Raw genomic sequence first — 19186 nt, forward strand, 5'->3', positions numbered from 1 at the left:
CTACTAAAATTCATTTGACATTTTTGTGTTAAAGTGTGATGTTAGATGGAAGTTTAAAAAACTGCTACTAAATAAGCAACATTTAAGTCCTGAATTGAAAAACTATTGTCAAACCAAAATGACTACGAACATGGCTGTCGATAGCTGCGTTGCCAGACTTCTTCCTGACTTATAATCCAACTACAGTTAATCTGCATCCCTCAATTCGGGAATCCGTTCATAAAATCCTACTTATCCTTCCCACAGGTTTTCCAGAAGAAAGAGACCATTCCAAAACAAGGCCGACTTAATTTACAATCTTTGAGGAGCCAATAACAGTATTTCTTGTAATGCATTGTATCATTTATTTTCATCAGTGAGTCTGGGCTAAATATTGGGCATTTGTATAAATAATTTAGATGATTACATACTAAATCATCCTTATCCTACACTGTTGTCAAAACAGTTTAATATATGATTTCAAATCTTCATTTACTGCAGTTTTTTTTTTTTTTACTATAAATCAGTCTTTACTTGTCATCAGATCTAAGTTCTTTCGTTCATTTTATGTCTTCAGAGCTAGAAACGGAACAATAGTGTCAAGGTGTTTACCCTTTTTTACCTGGTATAAGGAAGATATGGCAATACATCCCAACTTAGGTCAAGGGTTTATGAGTCAAATCTGGGAAAAGTGGCAACGTCTAAAATGTACTGCATGTTCATAGTCATTTTGGTTTGACTAAAGTCAGTCCAATTTGCTAAGAAAAACAAATTTCATGTGTAAAAATACCATACAGGAAATTAACAAGTAAACCCAAAATACCAAAAGAAAAAAATATTTAAGCAAAGTCAATTAACAAGCGAGGAATTTTGGGAGAAAACTTGCATACAGGATTTAAATTAATACAAGCAATGCATATAGAGTGGTTATGAACATTTGATCATTAATTAATATATTATTTAAAAACTGAGTTGTCTGTATACAATTTTCTAACATAATGACTATACTTCTTTTAGTTGTTAATTATAAGATTCAAACACTCCATACATTTCACTATGTATTATCTGATAAGTAGGACTTGAAAACATTAAAAAAAAATCAGCACAATAATACAAACAGTAATCTCCCAGAAAAACTGTAATATATCCTGAACATTCAGATCACATAAATTAGCATTAATAGTCAAAACCCATATTAAGTTTCATTAAAGAACAGAATAATCATGACAAACACAAGTGGAATAAATAGAACAGAATAATAAAAGTAAAGGTGATGATATGTAAACAGTGTAAGGATTAAGGAAAAATGATCCTTTATGATTTGGGGATAGTTATAATGAATATAATCATTTGAATGAAAAACCAACAGAGCATGTCACCATTGTGACATGACTATCAGAGAAGGAGACTCACCAACAGAGCATGTCATTGCAAAAAAATATAGCAGAAAATAATCTAGAAAGTAAGAGACAAAGGTAGACTAAGCAAATATGTAAATTTTCATAATAAAATTCATTATTTGGATACTTGCCTACTGTTGAAGTTAGCTTATATCTCTGCACCAATAGGTGAGTCAGCATTCAATCAAAAGATTGAATGACGACTGTCTAGCACACCTGTCCTTCACCAGGTGTGTCTCGAATGTTTTAGCTCTTGTCAGAATTCTCCTTGACAGCAGAGGCTGGGTGGGGTCTACTTTAACAATAGGTAAGCATCCAAATAAATATGATGAAAATTTATATTATTTAGGATGAATCTTACCTTCTGTTGAAGTTAGCTGATCCCCACAATGAGGAGAGGATGGTGGGTAGTGCAGCTAGACAAAATCCGCTCAGCCAATCGAGCTACAGATTTCTTGCATGAAAACCAAAATCACAATTTTTGAAAGTAAATTGTATTTTTCCCAACTATACAAACCTGAGGTCCTTTACATTAGGAATTACGGCGAAGCTGGACACGGCCTTTAAATTCTTGAGCAAGGTGGTTAGGCAGTAACTACCGTCAGGTAGGCGGGAATACCCGCCTGCCCGGATGTAAACATTCCAGTTTGCCTTTCAGTTCAGGTTCAGATTGAGGGGTGGTATGAGGCGGGCATAAAATGTAATATAAAGGACCTCAGGTTAGTATAGTTAGGAAAAATACAATTTACTTTCAAAAATTGTGATTTGTTCCGACACGATATACAAACCATTGGTCCTTTACATTAGGAAGACTTACTCGTTGGAGGGAAGAATCTGAGTGAGTCTCTTGAACTGACTGGAGTTCTGCACACCTGGGCTACTCCTGGTCGAAAGAGCAAGGAGAAGTACCGTGCCTCTGACATATTGACCGGAGTGTAGGAACTGCAAGATCAAATGTCAGATACTGGACCTTTTCGCATGAGTGATGAAATGTAACTCATACAAAATAGGCTGGAAGAATCTTAGAGTCAGAGGCAGTAAGGAAAACCCGAGATACGGTTTCCCTTATTGCCAGTCTCTCCTTCCTCCCCTTGCTAGAGGAAGGAGTGAAATTGCTTCAATGGTTCTAGAAGAAAAATAGAACGGGTGCTCGATGTGTAGTCTTACTGCATCAGACGCCAGATCCAGCAAGTATTGGTTCAAGTCCTATTCTCATCCCAAAGGAGGAGAAGTACGAGGACGGGGTTAGGAGGAAGAAGAGAGGCCAGTCACTCTCAGTATCCTTCTCACTTCCAGCAACACCGTAGGCGAGATGCTACTAGCCCTCTTGAAGGAGCCGGGTAAGAAAACATAACTTGTTGAGCAGCTGCCACAGGGCCAAGGAGAAAAGGTTCCAAGGGCCTATGGGCAAGACCACAGGAAGACAAGAGTGTGGTCTACGAGAATACATCTTGCTTCCAGACCGACAGAAACTTCTGGAATACGAGGGATGGACCAAGCCACTGACTTGTGAGCTCTTGGGTGGAAAGTACCATTATCATCGTTGCCAGCTGCCGAGTACCTCCTTCGATCGCTTCACGAAGCCAGGAGAAAGATGTGTCCTTAGACACTTCTTCCTTGGGAGAGATAGTACTAGCAAAAATGTCGACGACATCCAGGTTAGGAATGTCGAGCCTTTTCGGAAAGTACCAAAGCTCCCTAATAGGACAAAGTAATGAGTGATCTGGATCATCAATACAAAGCCCAAGGAGGAGGGGGACAAGAAGAACTCAAACCCGACAATATATGCCAATGGATCCGGAGACATTTACGACATCCGAGAAGGAGTCGAGGTATTGATCCCCTTCATCCTCTGGAGTCAGATTTGGCACAGAAGTCTCGGGTGCTGGAGGCTCTCCGGTTACGATGATTAACGGCATGGGGAACCCTAAATCTCCCGGAGGAGGATTCGCCTCATGATTTAGACCCGGCATAGGGGCCTTCTTAATTGGTAGCTCAACGTCCGTGGCGGACGGAGGGTGGCACTGCTCAGTGCTCACAAGTGGCGCTGGCAGCAGTTGAGGGTCAGGCATGCCTGACAAGGGGTCCGGAGGTGCAATACCTCGCGGACGACTTGGGTTTGGCTGCGGCAGAGAGCTTATTAGTTGTTACCTCACCCATAACTTGATAAAGTTAGACTGAATTTTTCAAGTGATAAGCAAGTTTTAAGGGATCACTGTGCCTTTAGAGTATTCAGTCTTAATATTTTTGTTATGAGGTTTCAAGGTATTGATCCCCTTCACCTGTTCTTCCACCTATGCCAAGGCCGGAGCGAGATGAGAGATGGTCCTACGAGGACATGGTCCTAAGAGGACACATCTCCATCCAACGACTCTCGTAAGGGCGTGCAGAGCACGGGACAGGAACCCTAAACGAGAGTCACATGCCACCCAAGGAACAGTTCCCTGAGACAGCAAGACTGAAGAAGCTTCTCACCCGTAGCTAAATCTCGACTGAGGAGAAGAAGGCTACTTCAGATAGAAGACTAGGTTGCAAGGGCCTAGGTTCTTCACAAATGAAAGGGAGAGAAGCAATCCTCGGCAGAGAAGATGAGAAGTCCAGACTTGAAGAGAGACTCTGACCCGAGAAGTTCCGTCAGCGACACCCACCAGCAAAGACGGATCCAGTCCCTGGGACAGTGTTGAAGAGGATTTCAATAGATATCCAGCTATATCCATTGCCGCTCGGCGAGAAAGCCTATGCTTGCAAGGAAAGCTGGAAGGTCTCCCAGTCCTGAACACACAGGGATGTACTGCCTGACGAACCGCTTCTTGTGTAGCTGTTACAAGAGGTTGGGTCAAGCAGAACTCTTCTTGATGCCTCGGAAGCAGAGCTATCAGGTCGGGCAAAAGGCAGTCTTCCAGCATTTGTCTGTAACTTGGGGTGAGCAATGCTTGTGAACCCCTAGCGAAGCAGACAAATACGGAGGAAAAACGTAGATATCGATTTTTCCCAAAAAGACAGCATGCCTCACCATAGCAGCCCCTGGGTCGGTATGAAGGAGCGAGAAAACTACCAACTTTGTTGTGCAGGGAAGCAACAGAAAGACGGTAGGGATCTCTCAGTTGAGCAGTCTCTTCATGAATCTTCATGAGGAAAAGAGTGAAGAGCGTGTTCCGTCCTGACCACTCAAACCCGAGGCCAAGCTCACCTACCAATACATCCCCACTGGGAATGCATCTGGCTAATTGAGCTATTGAGGGCACTATAGAACACTTGAGTACCTGCAAATGTCAACCGATGAAACAGGAGGAAAAAACGATTCTCTTGTTTGTCGACAAATGCCACTATTGTGGTTTTGTTGTTCACCGAAACCACTGAGTGTTGCAAAACTCATCCTGAATTCTCAGAAGGCCAAAAGGCTGCCTTGAGTCCCAGATGTTGATGAGAAGGCACTAATCGTCTCGGTCACACACCTTCAAGACAAAATCTTACAGCTGTGCCCCTACTCCTCGATCGGTTAGTCTGGAAATAGACACACAATGTGAGGGGAATATGCAAGTATATTCGAAGGTCCCTTCAGTCAAGCATTAGCCTAACTCTTTCTTCATACTTCGAAGAGGAAAGAAAGATGGAGGAATGGAAGCAGACCTCCATTCTCCACCATGGGGAAACTTCTGCAAGATGACAGGATACCGAGGCAATTAGCTTTAGCCAAGCTGGCATTTCCCGAATCGGGAGCACAGGAGAGGAAGCGGGATGGAAGTTTGATGAAAACAACTGCCAAGACCAAAGGGAAATAGATATTTCTTGTGAAGGAATCCATTCCCAGGTCTCGGCAACGTCGCTGCCAGCTCCAGAAACTCAATAAGTATCATTTCATCCAGGCATCTGCAGTAGGAGAACTTCTTCCGAAGCCTAGGACTTCTTAGGAGTTGAGGGGGGGCTGGCTTGAACTCAAGGTTGAGCCGAGATGACTAAGACCCAAAGGTCTTGGCCATTCTCCAAAGGACAAGGCAGTCCCCTGGTACAAACCTTGATTACCGAGGTATCTGGCAAATTTCTGAAAGAGAAAGGCAGAACCAAGTAAAGGTTCGTTCCTAAGGGTCGAGCCAACTCGGGACTTACGAAACTGGAATGTTTGCATCCGGGCAGGCGGGAATTCCCACCTACCTGACGGTAGTTACTGCCTAACCACCTTGTTCAAGAGTTTAATGGCCATGTCCAGCTTCGCTGTAAGTAATTCCTAATGTAAAGGACCGATGGTTTGTATATCGTGTCGGAACAAACGTTCTTACCTGATCTGGAATTCTTTCTGGATCTTACTACCACCAGAAGTTGGGTTCCATTCAGGGAGCAAGGGTCTCATATGTGTGCAACAAAGTTCAACCAGAATGAAACAGAAACAGTGTGAGGGAACCCCTGTGCCTGGGTCCACAAGCCCTATAAAACGACAGTCACTAAAAATAAATGCCTTTATGATATAAATGTACGCTCCCATCTAATATACAGGCAGTCCCTGGTTTACGACGGGTCCGGCTTGCGACGTTCCGAGGTTACAATGCTTTTCAAATATATTCATCAGAAATTATTTCCCGGTTTACAACGCATGTTCCAGGGTTACGACACGTCGTACACTGATCCGACGGAAGAAATATGGCTCCAAAACGGCAGAATAATAAAAATTCAGAGGTTTTTTTGAAGAAAAACTCAATAAAAATGCAGTTTACATCGTTTTCTATACACCCAAAGCATTAAAAGTAAGGTTTTCTTAGGATTTTTAATTATTTTCGACGATTTTTCAGCTTACGACGATTTTTGGTTTATGACACTGCGTAAAAACGGAACCCACCGTCGTAAACCTGGGACAGCCTGTATATGCCTTCATGCTCCCCAAATTATTAAAACCCAGGATTTAAAACTAAGAACCTAAAGGAATGCTCTTTCTTCAGTTCAGGAAAAGGCAACCTGCGACTAGTAGCGTACCAAAGGCTTTGCTGTTGTCAAACACGATTCTGCATACTGTACTTATGGCAGTGAGCAGGCAAATCAAATTGCACTTCTACTGTGCCGCATTAAACCCATCCTCAGCAACAAATGTCATAACACTAAATGAAGTTGCAACAGCTCTCACATCAAGACTGTTTACCTTCAGTAAAGGTAAAGGGTATGGAGCTAGTTCTCATGCACTAGCTTAATCAAATACGTCACAGAGAACCTCATGTTCTTTGGCAAAGACGTTCTAGGTTTCTAAAATCACAAAACAAAAGGTTAACTTTGCCTCTTCCAGGCTTAACCTTTGACAAAGACATTCTAGGTTTTCTAAAACCACAAAACAAAAAGTTAACTTTGCCTCCTTCAGGCTTAAGCATTGACAGACAGTTAGGTTTTCATAAACACAAAAGGATAACTTTGCCCCTTCCAGGTTTAACCTTTGACAAAGGAATCTAGGTTTTCTAAAGCCACAAAAGGTTAACTTTGCCTCCTCTAGGCTTAACCTTGAAGAGATGTTCTAGGTTTCTAAAATCACAAAACAAAAGGATAACTGCCTCTTCCAGGCTCAGCCTATTTAAATTGCATTTTTGTGAGTAAAATGCATTTTTCCTAACATACAAACCCGAGGTCCCCACTGCTTGGGAGACCAAAGCCTACACTCATCACATTGGGCCATCAACAGTACAATCATGGGGGGTCCTTGCTCCCTTTACGACATTTTAAGCAAAGGGAGTGGGGATCTGAATCCGCGCTACAGCGGAAGGCGCCGCACTTTTTGTCCTTACCAGGACAAATCCAGCGCACAGGATTATCCAAGTCATGAGTTTGTAAGAGACTGTCCATCTTACAAACACACACAAATACACGGGAACAAGCCAAAAAGAAAACAGGAACAAACACACCGTGAAAAGGTTGAAGCTTTAGCATCCAGAAGTCTGAATAGAGAGCCGCAAGACATGTCCGCTTCAGACAAGGCCGGGAAGTAAAGTGAATGCGTGAATCTGGGCGGTTGGTACCATGGGTTTCCCACTGTTACCAACCACATGCCCAGCTGGTAGTAATACCAACTCATGCCTTGTAAGTCTTTAGCGGCCTTGTTCAGGTTCGCCGAAAGTATCCCCATATGTAAAGGACCAAGGGTTTGTATTTGTGTACGAACAAATAAGTTTTAATTGCCCCAACAGGACAGAGAAATGTTTGTTCTTCTTCCCAACCAAAGAGGTTAAATTGGAATTCTTACAGTTCTCTGAAAAACTTAGCCTTAACATCATTCTCAGCTCTAAGGCAAAAATATAAAACAGCATTCCCTTTACAACAGCCTTAAGGAGAGTGCTTGCAATAAATTTACTCTTTTAACTGCCGATGGTGCTAAATAAAAGGTTTCATAGTAAATAATCCAATGGAACTCATTCCAGAGGCTCGAAAGAATCTGCAGATAAAATTTAGACCTGTGTCTAAATTTCAGAGACACTGATGCTGGTCAACACCTTAAGGTGCTGATCATCAGCCAGATCTAATAGTACATGATGCAATACTGAGGAAAGTATAAAAAGTAACCTTGAATGCAGACAGCAAAAAAGTCTTACTATATCTAAGAAAGCAGAGAAACTTTGGTGTCTACAAGGTTCCAGGTGCTGAAAATTCCTCTAGAACAGCACCCTGAGCAATACACAAACCGCTGCTTCTGACACAAGGCCATGGTTGTTTTCCACTCGATTAAGGACAGAACCCATGATGCCTTTGAAAAAAGGATTTTGACAAAGGAAAAATCTATTTCTGGGGAGGGGCCCGTGTCACCCGGTGAAATAATCCATTCAGCACTTATTTCTAGGTAATTCCGTTGCTAGATACCAGAGAAAAGCTAAATGTAAAGCTGGGGTTACTACCCCCAGAGCGAGCTCCAAGAAATGGAGTCGTATATGGTAAAGGGTGAGATTGTCACAATCACGGGACCCTGCCCTATACAGATTCCCAATGTCAAAAGTCCCAACGAGAGAGGTGCCGATACAAGCCCATGCACCACTCGCGGACTGTACACAAGGCAACACTAGTCGCATTCCATGTTAGCACCCATCCCACTAGAATGATGTTTACCATGGGAGGGAGAGAATGAAAAACAAGGGTGGGTCACCGGGTGACACGGGCCCCTCCCCAGAAATAGATTTTTCCTTTGTCAAAATCCTTTTTCTGGATCGGGGTCCCGTGTCAGCTGGTGAAATAATAACAGAGAAATAAATATCATTCTTATGCTATTAAAGACTTTAAATAGAGACGTTGAAAACTAGGGGAGAATTCCACCCTGAACATTAGTAAGGTCCTCTAAATTCATGTAATGAAAATAATGTAAGTGGCCACCGTCTAAGATCATGAGCTTTAGAATTGAACCTGAATAGGCTTGTATTAAGAAAATACTTTCTGCCTAATAGCAGACACAATGACAGTAACCCCCCCTTTTTAAATAAAGAGAGGACTTGACAAAACTGCGAGGTCCTGTCTAAAAAAGCCTGTAAGGAGAAAACTGGGCACAGAGACAGACCTTGTGAAAGGGGAGTACTTTCCAAGGTGACCACCGAAAATGAGGACCTTCAACTGTAGATAGAAAGTTAGGGTGAGGAATTCGCAACACTACCCCTGATGAGGGGAAACCAAAGTGAAAGGTTCCGCTAGACAGGGCAGACAGTACAGGAAAACTAGCACTAGAAGCTAAGCTGATTAAAAAAAATTTGGGTCTTCCCCAACAAGGAAAGGTAAGAACAAGATGATTGTTGGTTACCGAAGCTAACTCCGATACATTACTCAAAGACCAGGAAACCGAATGTGGACGGAGTACTGGTCTCAGACGAACACAGACCTTAGGGATGAAAGTTAAGGGCCTGTGAGTCTGGTTCCAACAAAACACTTTCCTCGGGGCCAATGCGGCCGCATCATTACTATAGCTTCAAAACTATGTGAAGAGTGCTAGTTACTTAACTGCAGAACCATACTGCAGTAGAGTAGGATCCCTTGACTGATTTTAGGAAAACAGTAACAGGACCAATATCAGTTTCCTCCTAAACTGTAAAATTCACAAAGACCACAAAGCCAGGGCACCAGAACTTTGAGGAGGCTGACGCAGGCTGAGTTTATACCAGTTGTGGCAGCTTGATAGTTTGTGGCTGAATTGGGTTGCAAACAGACCTACTTCCAGGTCCAGGAAAAGATCACAAGACTACCTGAATGACGCTTCGTCTAAGGACTATTCCGACACCAGGGGGGAGGCCCTGGATAGGGAGAAAGTAGTGACCTTTTGGACCCCTACGAGGAGGGTGACAGACAGAGGCACTTGTGTCTGTTGGTTATGGAGAAGAATGAACCATAACCTGAATGATGCAACACGAGTTCGAACCCACTTGTTTACGCAGCGCACTATTGCTGCTTTGTTCAGAACCAGCCTAAAATGAATCCTCTTGGGAGGAAGAAGTTTCCCAAGGACAGGAAGACTGCCACAGCCCTCCAAAGCGTTGATATGGAACTGCCGGAACGTGACCGACTAAGTTCCATGTACTTCATGGAGCCAAAAATATCCATCCCACCTGCCCAGAGAGGTGACGGTGTGGAATACTGAGGCCGGAGGGGAAAGCTGGAGAGGAACTGACTCCGATAAGCTCTTGACAGTTGTTCAAGGCCGGAGGCCATTATTCAAATAGGAGGAATCAGGGAGACACGCCCCTGACTCCGCCATACCCCGGTTATAAACTCCAGCTTTGACTTCAGAAGGAGAACCATCACTGAAGCAAACTGGAGAGAGCCCAAGACCTTTTCTTGGGCACGGCGAGAGGTATGCTTGTGTTGATGAAATGTTAGGTTGCCCTTGCTATCTCTTTCCGCTTCCACTGGATTCACAACTACTGAAGGCTACCCTCCGGAATCAGGTGGGATTCCTTCCTGTGTACTTAGAAGCCCAGAGACTCTAGAAAACCGATTATAATGACCGGCACACTCAGGCAATTCCCGACGCTGGGTGCCCAAATGAGCCAGGCAACTAGATATGCGGCTAGCATAACCTTCTAATACCGGAGCTGTTGAACTACGGTATTGTTCAAACTGGCAAAGAACCTGGAGCTGCATTGAGGAGGGCATGAACCTGAAGGGGTACGCCTGCTCCCCGAGTCTGAATCTCAAGAAGGGATAGAACCTTCCTGCAACCAAGATGTGAAAGGAAGCGTCGGAAAGGTCTATAGAGGTGGTTACGGCTCCACGGAGCAGTAGGATCCGAACCCACAAGACTGTAAGCAACCGAGACTTGCCGCATTGAATGAGGAAAATAAACGGGACACGCCCGGAAAAATTTTCCAGTGGAAGGAAACTTCCTTGGCAAACTGAAAAAGCCCGACAGGCCATTCACAAAGTCCTCCAAAACTCTGGCCAGAAACTGACCGAACCTGATTGGGGGAGGGGGACAAACAGTCCAGCTCCACCCTGGGCCTTGATAACTATACTCTGGGCCCAGGGACTGAAGTTCCAGTGGCCCCGAAAATGGTACAGCCTCCCACCCATATGAGAAATACTACTTGGAGGAGGCTTGATTGCCTCCTCTGAAGCGTATGCCTTCCCAATTTCTCGGAGAGGAGCGGGATGCTTCCCTGCTCCTATGATAACCCCAAGGGTCAGAGCCTCTGGCAGAATGTCTAGTGAAAATTCTTTCCTTGGGTTTTCGTATGAAGCAAAGAAAACTCCGGCGGAGGCACATGGGGGAGGCAGAGACACACGGGGGAGTTACAAGGGGCTGATGTGTTGGCTTGGGAAGAGACAGTCAAGCATTTCCAAGCAATAAGTGTGAGATTCAGAAGTTAGTGGAAGTGGATAGAATTCTGTAGTTTGAGTCGATTTCCCTGTAACAGAAGAATAAGAGAGCTCTACCAAGATTGCTAGAAAGTTTGAAAATCATTTGCTCTGAGACCACTAGGGCTCTACAGGAATCACTAAGCAATTCTTGAAGTTGAAATTTGCTCAATACTTCCTGTAGATAGAGGGGAAAGGCCTATGAGTCTGAATCAGGCCAAACTTAAAAAAAAATACAACCACTGCTCAAGCCTGAGAGCTCTCAAAGGAGTTGGTAATTGACTGGTTGTTCATGTTCATCTGTATGCAAATAAGTCTACATTTAAGCGCTTCTCTAATCCCACAGCAACTGTCGAACATGCAGATGTAATGGCTACTCTGTAGATAGTTTTGTTCTTTCTGAATCCCCAATCGCCAAAAACAGTCCTTCCACAGAATGAATCATCAAACCAATATCATGTTTATTTCACTCAAACGAAGCAAACTTTCTACTGTGACTGTTTCTGATCCGGGATAAAACTGCTAGGTACTTCAATGGTCTTTCCACTGCCCTGGCATCTAGCAAGTTTTACCAGGTGTAGTGCTGACCATTCTAAGTTGCATGAGTGTAATGGCACTAGTCAAAATTCTTTGTTTAGTGTTACATGACAAAGGGAAAAAACAAAACCTAGACATAGGTTTAAGAATAAAATGGTCAACTCTTGGTTACAGAGTCCCTCCTACAGAACCTGGTGACAGTGATGGTCCTGGATTACTTACAAATTTAATGAACATTAGCTATGAGTTGTAATCTCTTAAGCTGAGACTGTACTGTAATTGAGGCTGATTATTCTACAAAATCCCTGTGAGCCCATGTTTCCTAACAAAGAAAGCCCTTACCACTTAAGAAGAAGCTTCTTTCAGGGCTAAAATTCTTCAAGAAGCAAGCACCTATTCGTCTTGTTACAGAGAAGCCTGCAAATTTCAGTACCATCCCCACATCACTAGATTAGAATAAGGAAGAGTTAGGGAAGTCGACTGAAAATCACAATGCACAGAGACTGAGCCAGGTGAAGCAATAGATCTTTGGCCTTTGGAATATTGTCGACAGAGTTGGCCTACTTGAACCAGTGACTCAATAGAAAAGATTTCTCCTAAAAATTGACGCCATCCACCACCTATGGGAAACAAATTCCGAGAATACTTAACGAGGCACTGTACACGAGTCCAAACAAAGTGCCTTGAACAGCAATACTGTACCTCCTCTGTAAATATACCTCAAAGGAACTTGCATGACTGAGGAAATACTGGTATGAGAAAAATGTCCCCTGCACATCCACCACAACATCTGATCATTCTTTTGGAAAGTCACTGAAACGATGCTGGAAAAACCAATGTGTCCAACAATGACTGCTAACTCCAGTTGCTCATGGAACTAAGAAAAAGTCAGAGGTAAAATCCCAGTGAATTACTGACTGGTCCATTTCATTCTCTCTAATTTACAACCTCCTGCTAAACAATGAAAGACTTCTGCTGGAGAAGACAAAGGAGCAGCTATGGGAGACTAAACCAGTGGAGGGTAACCTGAAAGGAATCATAACTCTCCTTCAGTGCCTCCACTGCGTAAAGTTCTGCTCCAAAGTCTCTCCAAGCATGCCAGGAGGCTTGCAATTGGCCATCTACCAGAACCAGAGGGCTGAACTTATCCCCGAAAGGTATAAAACAAGACTTGTACCAATATATCCTCCATTATTGCCTTAACCTAACACTCTTCCTCGCTAAAGTTCCACTGGCGCCAAAAACTCTTAAACCTGGCTCCATAAACTCCCTAAGCTGGTGCCTTAATCTCTCTAAGCTGATAGAGAAGAGGTGATATACTGAGCAAAAGTTCAATAAAAGATAAAAAATTTCAACAATCGGAACTGAGACTACATTTCAACATGTCCTAAGCACTTGTCAATCTCGAGTTCGTCTCTTCACAGGAAAGAGAAAAGAAACTGGATCTTCTACCGAAGACAGTTTAAGCGGCAATTAAGTCCCTGTATCGCATGAGGCGATGCTCCGCGACTTCATAAAAACCCAGAAAACAAGACCTAGCAGACCTAAAGGGAACTCTGTGCGCCTGGGTACAAGACAGCTTACAAAACATGCTATAACTGAAGGAGAAAACTTGGGTTCTCTTCTCCAAATACTTCAAGGGCGCTGAAATACTCGAAAACAGGCGAGACCTATTCCCTATGTGGTCTCTCTCCTCAACTAAATGAGGATACAGCAAAGTGCAATGCTCCAGCAAACACCAATCAAACTGAAGAAAGATCCTGATTAAAACTGTTCTTCCACTGAAGGGCAACAGGAGGAGACACCTGGTGACAGGAAGCGACACCTGGCGACAGCAGCCGAGTACCTGCATTGCATCCACAACTTGATGAAAGGGAGACAGTCTGAAGCGGCTCAGCTGAGTCCATATGAGTCAGCTAAGTGAAAGAAAACAAGGCGCCAAAAGAAAATGTGAAATGTTGGGAGGCTGGGGAAGAGGAGTTACAACAACTTTCCCGCCTTGTCCGAAAGTGAGTCAACATACTTGAGAGCATTCCCATATGATGCAGCCTTAGAAAGCTATGTAGCTAGAATAATATCTAGACAACAGAAGATACTGTACCCATAGTAGATTTGGAAAGATTAACTTTAATCGAGGAAGAAATAAGAGATTTGCGAATAGTTGAAGAAAAACCACGTAAAGAACAAACAAGTGCATTTCGACAGAGAAAGAGGAATAGGTTAGCAGACAAGGATTTAGAATGAACAATAGATGAAGAGATTGGTTAAACAATCACCTGAGTTGACATAACATCAGAATAAGTAAAACTCGCTACAGACACATTTTTAACAAAACTGTCTATATATACCTATATAATTAGTCCTATTGCTGCTAACAACCTCATACTAGGTGCCAGTGACATCAGAAGTCGCATACTTAGCGAAGATTAATGTTTGCCAAAACAATCTTTCGGCTAACGCATTATGCAAGACTATAAATGTGAAAATGGAGGCAATTGACGGAGGGCACAAAACCACACCTCCCTGAGAACTGACCAGGTTCCCTGGCTGCAGACTCTTCCAACTGTTGCAGGGCAATCCTAGACTTGGGCTACAGATGGGTAAGGGCACTGACACCTTACCTCTTATAAGGGAATGCAAAAATGATCGCACACTATGGGTGGACCCAGACCGGTTCCCTAACCAATTCAGACAAACCTTTTACTGACCAAAATAAGGTTATGTTGTTCTAAATTCTCAATATGCTTTTCCTGAGCAGAAAGGGGAGTGGAAGCTAGAGTTAAAGAGGAAGCCTCAGTACTAATTAAAGCATTAGCAAAGGAAAAGCCCAGACTGAATATGTTTAACTACAGCCAAAGGACCTGGAGAAAGGGGAGAAATGACAGGTTGATAACCTGACTTAACTAGTTGCTTACACAATCCATCTGCTTCCCTTCTCTTCCTATACAAACTTAGGCAGAAAGTCCTTCAAAAATCCCTACTTCCTCACATCTATTCACAAGATCGCACTTTATACCATTGCAGCCAGCGTAAACAGTGTATTCTAAAAAATCAACTTCCTGCTAACAAAGTATTCATTCCTACAGAACCTGATGTTCTTTGCCTTGATTCCACTGGAGGCATCCTCCAACAAATAAATGTACTGTACAGTACTGTGATAGCACCTAACAGCCATTAAATACTAAAAAGCACCTATACGCAATGGCAGTGAGGAGAATTCTGACGAAAGCTAAAACATTTGGAACACACCTGGTGGAGAACAGGTGTACTAAACAGTCATCCAGGCAGCCATTCGATCTTTTGTTTGAATACCGTCTCACCTATCAGTGCGGACATATAAGCTAACTTTAATAGTATGTAAGATTCATCACAAATAATAGAATATTAATGATGCATTAAATGTCAATATGCATATGCACATGCTTACCTCAACTTAAGAGCTGGATAGGGGGGGTAATTTGGAAATACCAGATATTTGTCCAAAAGTTAATGTTTCATCAATCCTTTTGGATAAAAGAGGCTTTATTGATCAAGTGCCTGGTATTTCTTTCTGGTGCCACTTCCTTCAGTCACACAGTTGGCATACCATGAGGTATTCAGTATAATCCAATAGTCCTGCAAATCAATGCTAAGCTACATGGAAAAGGCAAACTCATAAACACTATCCACGTGCTGTTCTGGAATAAATGAATACAGTTAGAAAATGTCACAATTGTTGAGCAATTTCATGTAAGAATAAAATTTTATATTAAAGTATCTGTGAAAGAAAGAGGTGAAGTGTTTCTATAAGTATTTATTTCAAATATATTGTACAATAAACATCATAACATTTTACTCGGACATAAACCATCTCTGGCTGTGTGTCACCTTGAAAGTCTAACAAAACTTGCAACAAAAAGGCTGAAGCTTTATAAAATATAAAATTCTATTTCAAAAGATGTTAGAATCAGAAAAAAGGTGGTCTGAGCAAGACTGAAAAGCTTTAACTAGAAAAAAAACAGTTATCCAAAACCTTGCCTCTTAATATGCTCCACTGAACACGTACGAATAAAAGTATTCTTGCCTAAAAACAACAAATAAAAGTCATTCACAAACTGATATGACAGTTAATATACTATTCACTCGACTATAAAATCAATCTAAAATCTGTCTTCAGCATTACAAACTTAAAATTTCCAACCTTTGTAGAGTTTGTGTCATTACCAAAGGATAGATCAAACAGAATGCTTTGACCCAAATAATGTGTAGTGAGAGAATACGAATACAAAAAAAACATACTTATATAATACAGATGTGATTATGCTTCCAAATGATTAAAGAAAATGCACTTTGCGATGAAAAGAAATATATATCAATGTGTAATGAAAATGATATAAATATGTAAGTGAACAAATTCTACAAAATTCTTTTTCCTACAAACCACACAAAGTTTAATCTCCAAATGCCCATCCCAAAGTCAAGCTGGGATAACATGGAATTACAAAATACAAAACATTCCCATATTAGAGAATATTCACATTACTCCAGGTACTTGATGACATTTCACAAGTTATAACTATTCTACAGTACGAAATACAGTACCATGTAACTGATGGTGCAACTTAAACCTAAGTTAAAAATGTTATCATCAGCACAATAGTGGCATAATATATAATTTAAATATAACTTAATACGTGTAACTTGCAAGCTGATTTAGAAACATCTTGCCATTGCATGCAACGCAAACTGACTTAAAACAAAAGCCCCATGATGAAAAATTACTAGCAAGATCACTGTACAAGAGCTGAAAAATTAGAGCAAAAATTACTCAGCATAAAATCCAGAATTAAAGGTACACCATGTCCCGGACATGTAAAGAATGTGGAAGCCTTTACATCTGAATACAGGTACAGTATGTAAGGGTTGCTGGTTTTCTTCACAACTGGCTAGTAATTTATTAATTCTTCAATGTGTAAGTCAACAAAACAGACAACTTAGTCCCCTCGTCTATCTCAGACCTAAGGGAAGCAAAAGAAATAAAATAATCAAATAGCTGCTTTAATTATTAATTCTCGTACCTTCAATGATGTTCAAATAATTAAAATTAATTACAATTTTTTTGTTTCAAAATATTGCTTAAAATTTTCTCATGCCATTTCATACATTAATTTAAAAGATTCCTCTTCATATCTACAGTAAGTACAATTTATGAATGGGAAATATACAACCCATGTAATTTTGTATCTGCAATGCTCCCTCAAATGTAATGACTACATTTCTTAGGAATGCAATACTGAAACTGAAATTTTTAAAAATGTAACATGCTAGGATTTAGAGAAATTGCTTCTTACTAGTACAAAGTACTGAAAATTATATTCAATGTTACTGTCTTGCCAGTCTAGTGGATGCTTAGTCACAATCATGAAGAGTAACAAAAGTGATTTATAAACTTCGTTTAATTTTAGAAGAGACAGACCTTGCTTTTTAGCCCCCAACTAAATTAAAATAGATTAGTAACGTCTTCTTTTCCTATCATCTGCTTCCCTTGATGCTTCTCTTCTCACCCATCTTCCTTGAGAGACAGAGTTTCCACTGCCACGACTCTCATACTCATAGTTTGAACCACGATACTGCCAGTCTCGTTCTTCAACATCTTGAGTACCACCATATTTTTCTAGCCAGTCTCTGTAACGATACCACCACTGCTCCCACTTCAGGTAATCATCCAAAGTAATTGACCTATCACCAAAGTATCCTGATTCCTTATAATATCGATAGCGAACATGTACATCATCCCAATTTTGTGGAAGTTCCCTTGGTAAGTCTCGGTGTGGGTCCCACTGCCTTATCTCTCCATAGCGCTCTTGGTACTCCCTATATTCTGTTTGATGTTCCTGAAGCCACCGTTCATGAGCTGGATGATTTGACCGGCTTCTACTGCTTGGAGATGGTGACCTTGACTGTAATCTTCCGCCTTCCAAATACACCTTCTTGTCTTGACCACCCTCACGTACTATCTTCATTCTCACCCCTTCATATTCCTGACGCTGTGAGCTCAGTTGGGCAAGTTTACCAAACCTCTCAGACAGTGTCATACGTCGTGGACCATCGTCATCCTCTGTCGAGCTATCTGAATCCGTATCCTCTCCTTCAGATCTCGGAGATTCTCTAGGTGGTGGAGGTGGCTGGTGATAATCAGGATGATCTGGTGGAACTACTTTATAATGATGTGGATCCAGCAAATGCCGACCCTCGGGAACTGGTCTTGGTGGCGTTTCTGGACCTCTGAAGTCTGTTGGTTCTTCTACAACCTGCCCTACAGATGCTCCATCATAAAAGGTATTTGTAGGCAATGGAGCAGGAGAACGAGGAGCTTTCCTCCGAACTGCAACAGGAACTGCCACAGGACGTTCACCATCTTTTATTTTTATTTTATTTTTCAACTTTGGCAGTTTTGGAATTGCTCTAGTTTTTGTTTTAATTATATTACTAACAGTTTTAGTCACTAGCTTTTTAGTTGTCTCCTGATGTGATATCTGTTTAATCCTGACTTGCTGAGGAGATGGCTGTCTTCTGTTAACTCTTCCTCGGTGAGGTGAACTAGAGTACGACCTTCTTCGGCGAGGAGGAGGAGAATAAGAACGCCTACGTCTAGATCCTGAAGAGCTTGATGAAGTGCTGGAAAAGGATGATGATGAAGAACCTGATGATGAACGGGAATAAGAAGAGTAACTTCTTGAATAAGAAGAACCACTGCTGCTTGACGATGACCTTGAATAACTACTAGAATATGAACGTTTCCGACCACGTGATCGACTGGGTGAACGTGAACCATGATGTCTTTTATTCCTAGACACCGGTTTTGGTGACTGTCTTGGTGAAGCCCTAGGTGATCTCTGGCCAGTTCTAACTGGAGATCGACGTGGAGATATCCTAGCTGAGTGTGGTGAACGGCTTCGTGTCCTAAAGGAAAAATAAATTGCGAATTTGAATATGACATACAAACTATAACATTTGATCTAGGAAAAAGGTTTACTTTGGATTTCCTATGTACCTCTGAGAGCTTACTTTATTTTCTTAAAATGATGCAGGTTTAAGTGGCAAAAATCTCACATATATCACACCATTTTATTTTCAAACTTTCTATATGTTCATTACCACTGACTGAAAAATTATGTTATAACTCTTTATTTAAAATTCATTTATGAAGTGTCAACAATCAGCTATATAAAGGAAAAAGCTGTGTCTAAAAAGCCTTATTCTACCTAGTTATAGTTCTAAACCCTATCAATGTTATCTATGAACTTTCAAGAACAAAAGTTGTCTTAAGCAAGCCAATATCTAATCAAAAAGACTTCTTGACTAACCACCGATGTCTTGAAATTTTAACTACAGTACGTACAATATTCAAGAATATTTGCTCAAACACTTCAATAGTTGCTGAACAATAATTCTAGTTTTGTGAAATTTGATTCTAAAGTTACTCTTTGAAATAC

At 41.6% G+C, this 19186-nt stretch overlaps 1 protein-coding gene across 9 annotated transcripts in view; it reads right to left on the reverse strand.

Moving 5' to 3' along the window:
• Window positions 1-15489: 15489 nt before the first annotated feature.
• Window positions 15490-19186, reverse strand: part of LOC136845250 (serine/arginine repetitive matrix protein 1-like) — a 61877-nt gene continuing 58180 nt past the window's right edge. For all 9 annotated transcript variants that reach the window (XM_067115356.1, XM_067115353.1, XM_067115360.1 and 6 more), the window contains one exon: window positions 15490-18653. In XM_067115356.1, coding sequence (XP_066971457.1) covers window positions 17201-18653 — 1453 coding nt within the window. In that variant the 3' untranslated portion in view covers window positions 15490-17200. The remainder of the gene's footprint in view (window positions 18654-19186) is intronic.

The sequence above is a fragment of the Macrobrachium rosenbergii genome, chromosome 13, assembly GCF_040412425.1.
Source record: "Macrobrachium rosenbergii isolate ZJJX-2024 chromosome 13, ASM4041242v1, whole genome shotgun sequence".
NCBI classification, from domain to species: domain Eukaryota; kingdom Metazoa; phylum Arthropoda; class Malacostraca; order Decapoda; family Palaemonidae; genus Macrobrachium; species Macrobrachium rosenbergii.